Raw genomic sequence first — 15,946 nt, forward strand, 5'->3', positions numbered from 1 at the left:
CGCAATGTGAAGGCTAGCTCCTTTGTAGCATCAGTGGCTGCTAATTAAGATAAGCTCATTGATGAATGAATGAATATAATATTCGCAGATTAACAAACTGTTGATACATCACTAGTTTAAGCCAAGGCACGATTTTATAAACAAATAACACAGTGGTAATTGATAAAGCTACTAGCCTTTTCATACTTCTGTTTTTCATACTACATTGTTTATGTATTTATATTATTTCCCCCACACACACAATCACACGTTTAACCTAATATCATTCATTAACTCTTTTGGATACTTAAATGTGGCGGTAGGGCAGTGGGTGCTGGTGGGAATAGCGTGGCGCCTAAGGACTGGTTTGAGACCCACTGCTGTAGAGAACAAAAGATTTTCTTCCATGAAAGAACTCTTCTGGTGTATTTATTTTTAAGAGCGTAGGTGGAAAAAACAGAACAGCCACATAAAACCAACTCCTACTCAACCGTCATACCAAAACACAAACTTACCTACCTACACAAACATCATATGAAAACAAAGATCCAACAAAAGAGAAGAATTGACTTCCTACATCTGTTACTTAGACAGGCTAAGGTGGCCATCTCCAGCATGACTCTGGCAGCAATAGGAGGCCTGGCTTGTGCCAGTTGGCCTCAGTTGGAAAGGGAGAGTTGAACGAGGCAGGGGAGAAAAGCTGCAGAATGGAGGTTTAAGAGAGACACACTGTTGTGGGGCTGATAAAGCAGGGTGGATGATGGGCGTTAAGAGATGTTCTGGCAGATGAGAAGTCCAGCTCACCCTACTAATGGAAACATCTGGCTGCCTGTCAATAAGCTGCTGAATCCCACTGATCCAGTTAGGCCCACCTGCCTGGCTCAGCAGGGCGGCCTACCAAGAGCAGGGCGAGACTGCCGCCAAGCACACCAAGGTGGACGTCCCACCGTGCCCTGCAGGGGGCAGATGATCCAGCGAGTCGGCAGACGAGGCTGAAATCGTAATCTCCGCCCAAGCAAAATCTGTATGGCTCTACAGTCGGCTAGTGTCTGCGGATCTTCCCTTGCCTGATCTGACAAGCTAAGCAGCTCCGAGTCGCAGCAAAGTTTCTGGCTGCTGGAGTTAAACTCAGTGTGATGCCTGAGGCGGGTTTTTGTAGACATGCTCAAGAGAACGTTAGAATTCCAATTGTCTTGTTAGGAGCGGATGAAAACGACTGTACTCTGCTGTAAAAAGCTCAACATTTCAGTGTGCCAGAGTGGGAGGTAACTGTCCCAGGGAAGTAACGGTCTATCAGCAATATGTTCCAGCTTCTTCACCGCACCATGGGCCAATTTTACACAATTTTACACACTCCTGTAATCTGTAAGGGAGGGCTCGTTCACTGTGCTTATAGCTCCTCCTGCTTACTCCGAACAGCCAGACTGGACACCTGTGATCATTATCCTTCCACTTCTCTGTTAATTAACAGAACAGGAGCCTCTGGCGGTGACAAACAAAGCCAGGTCATTAGACAGACAGGAGGAATTAAAACAGTGTGATGGAGAATAAAGAGAGCACAGCACTGGAGGACAATCTGGAAAACATTGTCATTGACAACAATGAAAACTCACTTAGTGTCCATTACAAGTGTAGCACTTACCGGTGCATCCTTCACGATATCAGCCGAGGTTTGAATCTGGTAGGTGTAACATAACACAAATCTAACCTCTAATGATGTAATGGCAGTTGAGAGCTGTCTCAAGCTGTTAGGCTACCTGGGTACACTGATAGCCAGATGGCTTTGACACTGTAATTAATTAGTTGTGCGAGTGAGAGATCCTTTAGGGGTTAGGACAACATGGGACACCCAACCTTGAGGGCCAAGTTTCGGTTAACCACAGTTGTCCAGCCTGGATTTCCATATTTGCCTTGTCCTGTGCAGAAACAGAGAAGTGCAGGCAGCTGCTAGAAGTTGGAGACACTTTAAGGTTGAGAAAAGCAAAGTGTTCATCTTTATTGATCGCTCCCTTGCAATCAAAACGCAATACACAAATTAGGCTGTCACTGCAGATCTATTCATAATGGAGAAAAAAAAAGGACACGGGCCTTTCTCGTCCCTGATGGAAGGCAGAAGCACAATGTGCTCTGCTGAGGAAGTAATTGTACTAATAATTGTACAATGCCCATGATAAATGGACTGAAAACACCGGCTTTGCCAAAACACTGAGGCTAATTGACTATGGAGTTGTTTAAAGAATTGTGATTAATGAAGTTCATAACGGGTAGGCTTTCCTGAAGACACGATTAGAGAGAGAGAGAGAGAGAGACAGAGAGAAGGCAATTGAGACAGTCACAGAGGAGTATTACACAGGAATCCATACTTACTGCTCTTCAATGATCAGGTCCACCACAAATGCCGATGCAGGTATGATTTGGGTGGTAGATCATCCTCAGTGACAGTGACACTGATGTGGTGGTGTGTTAGTGTGTGTTGTGCTGGTATAAGAGGATCAGACATAGCAGTGCTGCTAGAGTTTTTGAAAGCCCTCAGGGCCACTGCGAACAGCTGAGAAGAGTCCACCAACCGACAAAATCTACAAGGACCATTGAGGTAGGTGTGTCTAACAGAGTGTACAATGCAGACAGAGAGTGGACACAGTGTTTATAAATTCTAGCAGCACTGCTGTGTCAGATCCACCACCCTAATCATATCTACTCTGTGGTGGTTCTGACCATTGAAGAGCAGTGTGAATCGGGGATAAGAAAGTATGCAGGACTACAATCAGTGCTCTTGTACGGTCAGAGGAGCTGACAAAATGGACAGTGAGTGTAGATACAAAGTAGGTGTTCCTAATCCAGTGATCGTTCAGTGTATTTATTAATACCCTGCGCTTCATGATCTTGACTATAAAACGCAACTAATACTCTACCATTCAGAATACACTGCAAATAGCAATGTCTTCAACATATGCTTGGTAAACAGTGAGTGTCGTATGCACAAGGTCACCTTGGCCTGCTGCAATGTATTACTGTGACATAGTGGAAATTTGTATAGGAAGAAATCTCACCTCATCCTTAACAGAGTGTACGCAGTGCTTTGAGACATTATATCATTCTCATCTTCTGCATTCTCTATTCATATATCAAGATGTCAACATTGTACCACAGCTTAAGTCATCATTTAAATAGCAGGACAAGGTAAACTGCATTATTGGAAGGGGAAGCAAGGGCTAAGGAAAACTCCAAGTTAATTGTTAATATAACTAAAGCGCTGTTGTTTGGAAGCATCTCGCCCAGAATGAACATGAGGCTGTCGGAATTCAGTCCACTCTCCGCGAGTAATTGGGAACAAATGAAAACTTCACAATGCAATAACAAAGCATTAGCCATGAATCTCTGCTTCAAGAGAGCAAATAAGGTTTGGATTTGAAGGCGATGGGAGGAGAAAAGACAGAACCTATAGGGAAATTGTCTCCAAATGACTGAAAACAAATTAACAGTAGAATTGGAGTGCATGAGTTGGAAAACGGCACGGCCGCAGCTCTAACATGCAGATGAACGTACCACTACTGATCCCTGACAAAGACAATAAAGTCTAATCATACACTAATTGCACCAGCTATTTTTTTCTTATTGATTCATATATTTATTTATATTTCTGTCTAATGTGTACCTTTGCGAAGGCCTGGAAAGAGTGCTCGGATTCCTTCAGAAGAACGTCCACAGAAGGCAAAAGAAGAGACAAAGGTATTTGGTCAGAATTTGCAAAAAGAACAAAAAACAAAACAACAAACAAAAAACCCATTAAGACAGCCAAGGACAGCACACCACGGGACTTGGTAGGACGGCGTGGGGGGGGGTCTCAGTCCTGTGAGCAGTTAGCTTGGCTTGTGTGGACAGGAGCAGCTGGCTTGGGTTAATAGAGGTGACTGATGAACTGACCCTTACTTTAAAAATACGTAACCGTGTGTTGAGCATAGCAACCATAAAACAATAACACAGAGACACACGCACCAAGACACAGGAATATACGCAAATACATTATTACAGTCACAAAACACACACACAAACACATCTTTAAGAGGCATAAATACATGTATACGATATCTGCATTCTACAGAATACACACTATCATTGCCCTGGCTTTTGAAATGTCCCGAGCAAGAGCAATGATACATGGATAACTTACTGAATGGAATATCCCCAAAAGGGTCATCATCTTCATCGTCGTCAAGGTACGCTTTAGATGTGACATGAAAGAAAAGGAAAAGACAATGGAAAACAGAAAATGATGAATCTAACACATGATGCAAAAAAAAATAAATAAAATCAAATAAAAAAATCACAAAGTACACACACATGCTTTTGGCACAGAAACATACAAATACTTTCCAGTCACCCCCCCTCCCCTCCCCCCACCCTCAACCGGCTCAGAGGTGGGCTTACCACTTGTCTGTGCCATTTTCAAAGCTGTCTATATCTCTCTTGTACTGAATGCAAAATTGCACCCTGGGCCCCGTTACTCACACACCCGCCTCTCCTCCTCTCCTTGCTTAAACGATTCGAGTGATTCCAGCCCATGTCACTCTCTGAACTTTCTCTCAGCTTCTAATTTGAGGCCTGATGAGGAGCTGCTCTCACCTCCTGCCACACGGGTATAATAAGAGTGCCGGAGCCCTGTTGCTTCTCCCCATTAGCCACCTCCTTTTGCTCCAATGAGAATGCTACTCAAACTAACGTCTTGTTACCCGGGCGCTGAGAAGCTGGATCCTTGCCGAAGCAGCATTTTAAATGGACCTCAGTGCCCATGGTGCTCTAGACATGGAGTGTGGCATTTCAGCGAGCCCTGGACCACAGGTTCTTAATTGGAGCAAATCTATGCCTGTGTTGGCTTAGGGGAGGAAGTGCATTCGGAGCCTCAGTCCACTACCTACTTAGCACTTTCACTGGGTCTTGGACTTATGGCATGATACAGTGAAAACCAACCAACTGACCAACCACAAAAAAGCAAACAAATAAAGTTTAATGTCTCCCATCCATACAAATATTATTTGTAAATAATATAATAAACTCAAAAGCGATGCAAATGTAATGGCAATCAAGCACATGAGATCTATATTTCATAGTGTCTGAGAGGAGGAATATCTCCTGATTGCGCAGGTGGGTTTTAATTTGAAAGTGGGCTCAGTGATTTGTGAAATGGGACCGTTAGGCAATTCCCTCTCAGTAAACACAGCTTCTTTTCAGAGATCTTTCAGAGACCCAGACATGCGCCAAACTTACACTGACAAAAAGTGAATCTGGATTTAATTTGTTCCTGTCTGCATCCTGACAAATTCACAATTGGGCTGAAAGGGTCTGAGAAATAATGTCTTCACTGCCAATTGATACAGATGTCAGGTGTGACCAAGCCTGAATCTAACACTGAAATATTATATATATATATGGCCCTGCCAAATGTTGCTAACTGTCAAGAGTTTGGCTTCTCTGTCAACTTTATTCATCTTTCCTTAACTTCAAATCAAAACAAGCGGGTGGTTTAAAACCTGAGAACTAACAGTGCTCACAATTAACAAAGACTACAGAGCTGGGTACATTTTAAACCAGATAACCAAATGGAAATGTGGAAACTACGTGTAAACAAAACGCCAATCTACTGATTCAAGATCAGTTTTTTGCGTCTTACATCCTTCAAAATGTAATGATGTGGACAAATGGACGATGTATATTGTAGTATGTAGTGAGTAATAATGCCTCCAGAATGGTTTTTGGATGGGATTGGAGATAAGAGAAATGCGCTGGTGGATATGAGTGAGCTTCTTTGGAGCAAAGGCCTCCCAGGGAGAATCCCGGAACAGGAGCTCAGCTAAAGGGGGTGAGACAACCCTGCCAGACGGCTCCCACATCCCCTCACAACAAACAATTAGAGCGTCACCACAGCCATCCATCTGTGTCAGCCTGGCCCACTGCACACTGACACGGAGCAGGAGCCACCATCACACAGCTCCCGCCACAGAGGGAGAGAAAACACACCACACAGGACAATTACGCAGCCCTCAAAACCTATGGAAGACAAGGAACATAGAAAAAACCCATATGGGAGAATGAGGGGACATAAATCACACTTACAGCATTATTACACATCCATCACATTATATATATATCGCTGCTTTCCGAACACGGCTTGACAATCCTCAGGTGGTTTTGCAATGGATTAAAAAAATAGGTCTGTTTCCCTCTGAGTGGGCAAGAAATCACAAGATGATTGTGGATGTGGAAAATAAATATATTGTAATGATTTATTTTTACAACTCATCAGTGTGGGTGCCTACAAAAGAAAACAGACGCTGAAGCAGTTAGAATGGGTTTTTTAGCTCCGTAAGGTCAGAAAAAATCCACGGAGAACTTTATGCTAATCATGCTAATCAAAAGATTGGGTTGCGAGGAATGTCTCTGCCAGATTACAACATTCTCCTTGGCCTGCCCAATCACCAGCCTTATCACCAATGGTGCTAAATAGTGGTGGGATCAGCTGGGACGCCGTCTTCAGCAACCTACCAGTGTGCAGGATCTACAGGCCCAGCTGCAGGCCTACATCTATGTGCCACAGGATGCCATGTGAAACCCGCATTCCTCCACGCCCAATCGTGTTTCATCTTGTATCCAGGCTACCATTCAATTGTACAGTTTTTTCCCAGTTTTTTGTTCCAATACTTAAATCCCGTACAAACAGTATCATTACATTCACATATACACATATAAAGTTTCATTTGACTGCACCAACACATTTATGGTGCCTTTTTTTGTGTTAATTAGTTCATTAGAAGGCTTTTCATATACCAGATATAACAGTATATATGTATAAAATTATTTGCTAAGCTTTAAATATCTATGCTTCAACTAGAAGCTGTATTAAACTGTGTGGGTGTACAGACTAAGGATCAACGTACACTTTCAATAGCTTGACACTTAACTCTGAAAATCCTTTGGTTTGATTAAGTTGTGATAATTAATTTATAATCTGTAACCACTTCGTCTGGAGCCAAATCAAAGGGGAAAATTCAGGAACACACCCTGCCAGGGTGCCAGTTCGTTGAAGGGCATCACAATCGGTGCATCCCCTTCCTAAACAACATTCTACACAAAATAAATAATCTTTCAAAACTCCCCAAACAGCACAGAGCTTATCTACCCAGCAGTGCACATTATACCAGTCCACCAGCAGCAGGAAATCACTTCCTATGCTGAGAACTGCAGTATAGTCCTCTACCCTGCAACAGAGCAGAATATATCATATACTACTAATACATTAACAACTGAAATCACAAGTAACATGCCACATCACCATCTAGAACAGGTGAAACAGTTCACCCCCGTGACCCAGTCAGAACAGCGATTATAATAAATGTCTACAACTAACACTGTCTCACACTGCAACACCGCAGCCATCACAGGGCCGTGCGACTACGCTGTGAAAAGTGCAATGTAGCAGAAGCTACGATGACTTAACTCTGATGCACCCTCTCTCCGCTTGTCTCTGACATTTACGGACTTCATTAAGGGCCAAACTAGCGCTCGCTAAATGAGCCCGGCTGCATCAGCGCTGCTGTAAGCAGAGTATGATAAGTCATTATTGCCCAGTAAATTCTCAATTAGCTGGGTGCTGTTGGAGTCAGCATGTTTTGGATAAATGTTGGGTAATATTTTACTACTGTTACTGCTCCCAAGGAGGACCCGTAAAAGGAGCCAAAATGCAAATCACCCCCCTTCCCCCCGCACTCTGGAGGCTTCCGGAGATGCGTATTGCTTGTGCAGTAATAACTGCAGTCAATAACGGGTGGGGAGATGCTTTGGGACCAAAAAAATAAATAAATAAAATGTTCAGCTGTGGTCCTGTTAGCCTGCTATTGTGGTCACCATGGGCTTTATCTGCAATGGAAAAGTTCATATTGTCATGCTATTGATGGCCTGTTATGTTGCCCATCTAACAGAAAGATGATGAACAAAACTCCCACAAGCAGAAATGAAAAATGCTCCATTACTGCCTCAAGGTCAGCTTTGTAAACTTCAGATAACTTTAAAGGAGAAATGAAAAGAAAAATAAATAACTAAGACAACATGCACATGAATCTGAAATGTCTTAATACCCCTTAAGCAGGCAGGCTTTTACACTCAAAGGTGCTTGTGTCTGCTCACACAGCAGGAGGACAGGAGCCATGCTGGTTTTTGTCCCACAGGAAAAGTTTCTTGTCTTGCGCACACTCCCTCCCTTCTCAGCATGATCATGGTGTGACCTTGCATAGAAGCGCTGGTTTACAAACCAATGCAATTTGCACATTTATTAGAAGGAGGAGGGTTCTGCTGGTTGCTTGTTGGCTGCAGATATGCAGTCCAGCTCGCCTGCAGAGAGGACATTGTGGAACTGGAAACATTCGTGAGGTGGGGTCCACATGACTTAGATATGGCAGTATTATTGTTTCTATGCATCACACTGTAGCAGACAACCTTTACTAGACTGACAGCATTTCCTCACTGAGAGACAGGCAGGATGCTAAATTGCAGGTCCCCATGTGTAATTTGGTGTTAATGTCATCATTTGACAGATCAGACCAAGGCTGAAGAGATTATTATTTTTTCAACTGCGATTTTCAAATCACAAGCTGCAATTTTAATTATTAGCCACATTATATGCTATTGTCTTAAGCTAAATAACACAGCTATTGAGCTGGCATTCTGGTTCCCTGTTCAACTGGATGAGTTTCTTGACCAAAAAATAAATCACAAATAAAATACAGTACGAGTCAAATGTTTGGACACACCCACTCAGGGAGGGTTTCCTTTGTTTTGGACCATTTTCCACACATTGTGAATGTACAGTACCAGTCAAAAGTTTGGACACCTCATTCAATGTGTGGAATTATTTAGCAAACAAAAAATATGTTTGATACTTTAGATTCTTCAAAGTAGCCACCTTTTGCTTTGAAGACAGCTTTCCACACTCTCTGCCTTCTCTCAGTCAGCTTCATGAGGTCGTCACCTGGAATGGTTTTCAGTGAACAGCTGTGGCCTCGTCAAGAGTTCATTTGTAGAACTGCTCGCCTTCTTAATGTGTTTGAGACCATAACTCGGGTTGTGCAGAGGTAGGGGCTGGTACACAGTTCTATACAGTGATACAGCCCTATCCCACCAATGACTAATGAGAAGGTGTGTCCAAACTTTTGACCAGTACTGTATATGCACTAAGATACAGATTTAAACGATGAAAGCCAAATGAAGCTGGTGAAAATACACAGAATTAACTTGGTATTATATCCACAGTCAGGCTACACCTTGTTTACTTCTCATGCCAATGTTTGAGCTTGCTTTTAGCCACTATATGTGCTTTAGATGCCAGAGCAGAACATACTCCAGACAGAGCACCACGTTCTTTTGGACTGTGGGAGGCAACCAGAGCTCACAGAAGAAACCTGGACCTCTGGACCCTGGAGCTGTGTAGCGCCACTTTACCACACAAAAAAACATGTAGCCACTAAAGATGATTTATTCTCATTTAAATGTTCATATGAGTTCCTGACTAATATTGGCAGGTCTGATATCATAAAGTAAACCATAATACAACTATCTCCAATCCCTGATGTCCATGATTCTATTTTCAAAAGCCTATAAAAAGGTCTCTAATAGCTTTTTTTCTTCTGGTACACAATGTTCTTTCATCTGGCACACAGAGTTCTTTCTTCCTGAGAAACTAAACAAATAGTGTGTGAGGTTAAAGTGATAAATATGATATGTACTAAGGAAGATATGGTTTAACTAATAAATTCATCAAATAAATTTGGATAAACAGGATCAGAAAAGGACTTTGCAGTGACGGACAATGAAGCAAAAACCAGGAGACTATAGCTGGAGCAACGTAAGACATCCTGTCCTTCGCAGCAGCTAACCTCTATCTGTAGCTGTCCGTGCTTTGCTGAAAAGAAAATGGCCTTTTCTTGTTCTTTTCCGAAAGGACTCACCATTCCATCTTTGAAAATGCTGAAGCTTACAATACTATCAATGGTCTGCAAATACCACCAGAAATGACAGGATCAAATCAAACTGTACCAGTGGCTACTTGTGAAAATATTCCTGGCGGTGGAGTGTTTTCTATCGATTGCTTCTGTGGCATCTGCGTCCCTTTCAAAGCCATGCGCAGTCCGACTCAATTCTTAAACAACGTTAAAAACAGATATTGCAGCAGAACCTAGGACTACATGATTCACCACACCATTCAATCTTTCCTGAAAACAAGAGTACTGAAAGAGATTTGATCTTCTGATTGGAACATTGTTGTGAGAATCTGACTAGAAGTGCAGCTTTGAGCCCACTGATAAACTCTAAATTCAACGTTCACACATTGTAATGTATAGCACGGATTTCAACTGAATATTTTGGCAGTGAAAAATGCTAAGAAATGCAACAGAGACTGCCAGGCACTGCTTAGGTTGGTGGGAGAGGTTTATAAGAGAACCATAGGGCCAAAGCTGGCCCTTTGGGATGGAAGCCAGCCTGTGGATCGATGTTATGGAGATGCAAAATGATGGGGAAGAGACATGGCTGATGCCAGGGCCACACCCTCTTCAGTCCACCGGCTCTTTATGAGGTGACTGAAGGAGGAAATGGCAACCATGATCAATAATCTCCTCCATTGAATTATTGCAGCCCAAGCAAAGCCATTAAAAAGTGCTCTGTGTGTGTAATATCTTAAGCCCCATAGGTTCGCTCCAACTCTGTCTCCTCTGTGTCTTTATTGAGTCCAAAATTGCAATAGTATTCATGCTCAGATTTGTCCTGTCTGCTGTTATTGCTCTGTTGTCTGCTTTGCTCAGTGGGGCTCTTCTCATTGATTCTGACTGGGGAAGAATTGGGTTTCCTCGGGCCGTGCTATCACACTAACTCTCACTCCTTTTTGCCATTTGCAGGAATCTGCTCCCTGTTTAACAACTAAGCCAAAGAAATCAGGGGGAAAAAAAAAGAACAAACGATTTGGAGAAATGTTAAGTCTAGAATAAATAATGATTTAAAAAAATCCCTGGATATCTGATCACATTCACTAATGAGACTGAGTTGAGACATGCACTCAAATATGTTAACAAGGCAATATTATTAACACATTATGTAAAGATGATTTTATCTGATTCCCTTCTCTTGAAACACATTTATAACATTCTGATGTGTATTCACATATTCATAAATATTTTTGGACGACATATTTTACCCTCTTTTCAATAAGCTAATCTGTATTTTAAACATGAGCTACATAAATGTCTCCTGAACTTATTCGCTTGTACTATATTGTGTGTTATGCAGAATATCAAGTAGTCAAGTAGGTCAGATCACTGCATTCATAGTTTTTAAAAACCTGTGTTTTATTATTCATTTTTTAATTTTTCTTTATTTTTAATTTCACGTTACATCCGAATGTTTTGTTTAATACAAATACACTATTATTATATGCTGTTCCCTGGGCACAGCGTTCCCTTCATGTTCAGTTTGGACAGATCGATGATGGCTCAGGCAAAGAAACCGAAAACAAGAGGAAAAGAAAATCAGAAAATGATACACGTAAGGTTAGTGTGCACTCATAATAAAAGTGAAAACTTCTTAACTTCTAAATGAATTTACACTGCACAAAGCTACAGGCCTGTCAGAGCCACTTTTAAGCACAATTTATCATGGTGTGTTAATTCTCTAATAACATTACTAAGCCCTTCACAACATGCACTGCCACCAGCAAACTCAATCAGTTTATTTAGTTCCAAATGCCAAGTCTTCCAACCCCTGGAACTTGAGGAGTGTGCTGAGCAGCATCTAGAAATTAGCCATTTAAGTTTCAAGCTTTGATGTTTCAGTTATTTTCACATGTGCTTCTGAATGTTGTGGTTTTAAAAAAGAACTGTTTTCCATCTGATTTAACTTCGTTTTGACATTCATTCATTCATTATCTGTAACCCTTATCCAATTCAGGGTCGCGGTGGGTCCAGAGCCTACCTGGAATCATTGGGCGCAAGGCGGGAATACACCCTGGAGGGGGCGCCAGTCCTTCACAGGGCAACACAGACACACACACACACACACACACACTCATACCTCTGGACACTTTTGAGTCACCAATCCACCTACCAACGTGTGTTTTTGGACTGTGGGAGGAAACCGGAGCTCATTTTGACATACTTAAATAAATTCAAACAAATATGCTACTTTTCTTGGCTTATATCCTTATAGATTTGAGACTTCACCTACAAGAGTAACTGCACACACTTGGTTGACTTACACTGTACACAAACCAAACATGTAGTTAAGAACAGAGATGTGGTCGGACTCATCCCGTGACCCATCATTCTTATAGGCTGAAAAAAGCATAGTATTAGAGCATTCTTTGTCTGAAAATGTTTACTGCTCTGCACATCTGGACTGTTAGGATTATGTGTCGTACATCTGTGTGGTTATTAACCACGCTGAGCTCCAGGTAAAATGCAAATAAACCCTGTTATTGCTTTGCTGGCTGTTAAAAATAATTGGCTAATAAAAAGTGGTCCAAAAACGGACGGTCAGCCATCAAAAATGCCTCAAAATCAGAAACAGCCATCACAATTGATGATTAGTGCACACCTAATTCCATCTGGAGCAACAGTTTGTTGAGTGACATTAAAAAAAAGCTGCTTTTAACACATCCAGTGATTACAGTAACAATATGCACAAATACCCCATACAATGAACAGAATACAAAGGAATAAGATTTAGCATTGAGCCTGAGGCGTGGACATCAGGTGTCTGAGAAGTGGTGGCTAATGCTAAATCACAGTCTTTTGTTGCAAATCAAAGCTGAGAATTAGAATTGATGATTCTATTACAAAACTGAATTAGAGCACATTGTACCCATCAAATGTTCCACTGAGTAATCAGCTTCGGCAGCTGCTCACACACCACTCTCGCACAATCAGAAACTTCTGTTTCACGACTCCTGCTATCGTGTCTGATAAATGAACTCAGACGTGTTGTGTGGCACTATGTGTTTTGCGATTAGAGAAATGTCGGTATTTTTTTTTTTTTGTGTAGGAAATTGAATCAGTGCATTCGCAACAATGTTTGAAACAATAAAAAAAAAGTGGTGTTGTGCTGGAGACTGTTCTTTTTTGGTACTGATGCACCATAGTGCAGCAGAGGCCTCACACTGTTTGGCTAGCGATAGTAATTGCCGCCTTTTGAGCCTTATGCAGTAAATTGCTCCGGATGTAGAAAACTGCACCTTAAAAACACTGTTGTTTTGCTCTCTGTGCAACAATAACTCAGCAGGAGCTGTGTGTGTGTGTGTGTGTGTGTGAGAGAGAGAGTGAGAGTGCGCGCGTGCATGAGTGTGTGGGCGAGTGTGTGGATTTCTAGTTGTTGTAGTTCCATCTCAGAGATGGAGATGAGGCGCAGCATGAGCATTTTCATAAAGGAGACAGAGGTTTAATAGCCAACTGTCACTTATAGACCTGTAAAAACATAAAATGGGGATTAGATGAAGAATAGAGAAAAAGAAAACTATCACTGGTGTTCAGTATCGGTTTGAAGTGCCAGCATTCACAAAAAAAAATGTCCTTTTATTATTTCGCCCTCAGAGCTCATTGAAACAAATGGAGGAATTCTGCTTTTACAATCACACAAAAAAAGGGCACACAAGGGCTTTCTAAAACATTTTGTGAAGAAGAATGCCCTTACATTTATAACATATTTGCCTTTCTTTGGACATTGAAACAAACAGAATAAGCCGAGAAGTCACATGTCTCAGAACACAAACGGAGAGCGAGAAACATCTTAGATATTTGTCATGAGCATGTGTACCTTGTATCTACACCCATTGTCCGTTTTATCAGCTCCACTGACCATACAAGAGCACATTGCAGTTCTACAATCTGCATACTTTCTTACCCCCATTTCACCCTGCTCTTCAATGGTCAGGACCCCCGCTGGACCACCACAGTGCAGATATTATTTGCATGGTGGTTCTTCCTGAGTGCTGAGCGGCCAACACCACTCTGTGTCCACTGATGAAGGACTAGAGGATGAAGGACTAACACAGTAGGTGTGTCTAACAGTGTGGAGAGTGAGTGGACTCTCTAGGACACACAGATGATGTTCCTAATCCAGTGATTGTTCAGTGTAGAAGGAAATCCAATGTAAGCCCAATTTATTATGTATGTATGCTTTAATTATGCAGTTATGTAATTTCATTTGAGTGTATTACTAAACAACAACAACAACAACAGCAACAACTGTATATTCCTGTGAGTGTGTGTGTGACCATTTGTACGTAATAATACATAAAGGGTCCAAGCACTCAATTAACTCAGCACTCGTGTTACAGTGGAGTCTCCCAGGAGAGGGAGCAGGGAGGAAGCGATAATCAGAGCAGCTCTGTGGCCGCGGACGGAGAGACAGGCAAGAGAAATTAAACGCAGAGAGACAGGAAGGAGGGACAGACCCTCCATCCAGGAAAGGCCAGTCTTCTAAAAATAGCCCCTCCCTCTCCCTGTCTGTAATTACGAGATTAATCAATTTTGGCACCAAAGTCAAGCCCCACTCCATGATTTATTATCCTGCATCGCAGTGGGCCGGTGGACAGTTGCTTCAGCTGGGGGTGGGGAGGGGTAAGACACACAGGCCCTACAGATGAGAGAGGACAGCTCACTTCAGATTTTTACGAAGGACCCGATTGATCTGCGCACACAAAAGCCCCCCCCAGAGTCGGACTGGGCTTGTTTCATTAACTAAAGCTGGACTTTAATGAACACAGCTACAGGAGCCCTGACCGCCCGCAGCCAAGAGCGAGAGAGACACAGAGAGACAGAGTGAGACCTACTGAAGGAAGACTGTAAAAAGCCAGAGACATTTTATGCTTAAATCAATGCCCAAGCTGGCTCTTATTCCATCTAATGCATGTTTTAATCATTCTTTCCCCCAGATCAATGCTATTTGGATTTGGGGTGCATGCGCAGCTACAGGAATTTACAAGTGTTCTTCTTTCGCTGGCGAAAAGGCGACAGGAGAGGCAGCTTTACAAGCACGTCCTGCAGACGGCCATAAATCTGCTAAACGGTCAGGGAAAATGAAAAATGACTTAGCTCTCACTTTTTTATTTGGTTTTTCCCCCCTTCTATGTCACGTGGCAACTGAGCTGAACAATTAAACCTGTTTAATTCTATGAACTGCTCTCTCTCTCTCTACCTCCAAGTTCAAATAAATTAACAGTAAATGAAAGTGTGAATATGATTTTGTATTTCTGGCTCTCTAAAGGAACTCCCCCGAGGAGAATATCAATATGCACACCTCCCATTCATCTTGATAACGGCTCGCTCTTTGGAGTTCCAGCTCATTTTGAGTTAATGACTCCAGTGTTTTCATTCATGTGAGTGTGTGTTCGAGCGTGAGCTTTGCGTGTGCTTGTGTGTATGCAACTGTGTTCTATGTATTGGCAGATGGGGGGGGGAAAAAAAAGAAAAAACGATGGAGAGGAAACCAAAAAGGTTCAACTACTTAAAGCAAACCTGTCGGTCAATGGAATATCTGCCACAAAACGTGGCTCGGAAAAGGGCTTCCTGCCTCCATTACACACACCACTGCCTGACTTCTCCCTCTTTTTGTGGCTTTAGTGAAGGAGGTCAATATGACCTTTGTGAAACCTGCAAACAGCTTTCAGTCACTTGTCCTCTATGGCTCTTCATCTGGTGAGAAAGAGAGAATCAAACAGACCGGAGGGGGCTGTATGGTCTGTCTTTAAACAGCCCAAAACATTGACAGCCAAAATAAAACGCTTTATAATTTTTAGAAAATTTGACATAGCTTTTAATTATTTTACTTTGTGATGTCACAGAAAATACATATATATTTTTTTATAAACAAGGCACAACAGAGAGTTCCCCATTAGACCAGAGATCATAGGTTAAATTCTATTGAACCAAATGGT

At 42.1% G+C, this 15,946-nt stretch overlaps 1 protein-coding gene across 4 annotated transcripts in view; it reads right to left on the reverse strand.

Annotated features, from left to right (window-relative positions):
- LOC136673177 (teneurin-2) overlaps positions 1-15,946 on the reverse strand; it is a 186,044-nt gene that overhangs the window by 69,470 nt on the left and 100,628 nt on the right. Inside the window, exons 4-5 of one of the 4 annotated variants that reach the window (XM_066648500.1) lie at positions 4,151-4,201; positions 279-1,461 (exon numbers count right to left, since the gene is read on the reverse strand). The exons of 1 other annotated variant lie outside the window; for it this stretch is intronic. In XM_066648500.1, the coding sequence (XP_066504597.1) occupies positions 1,421-1,461; positions 4,151-4,201 (92 nt within the window). In that variant the 3' untranslated portion in view covers positions 279-1,420. Of the gene's footprint in view, positions 1-278; positions 1,462-4,150; positions 4,202-13,347; positions 13,476-15,946 lie in introns of those variants that run through there. 2 more of the 4 variants (XM_066648499.1, XM_066648502.1) reach the window with 2 other exon arrangements.

Source organism: Hoplias malabaricus, chromosome 17 (assembly GCF_029633855.1).
Source record: "Hoplias malabaricus isolate fHopMal1 chromosome 17, fHopMal1.hap1, whole genome shotgun sequence".
NCBI lineage: Eukaryota > Metazoa > Chordata > Actinopteri > Characiformes > Erythrinidae > Hoplias > Hoplias malabaricus.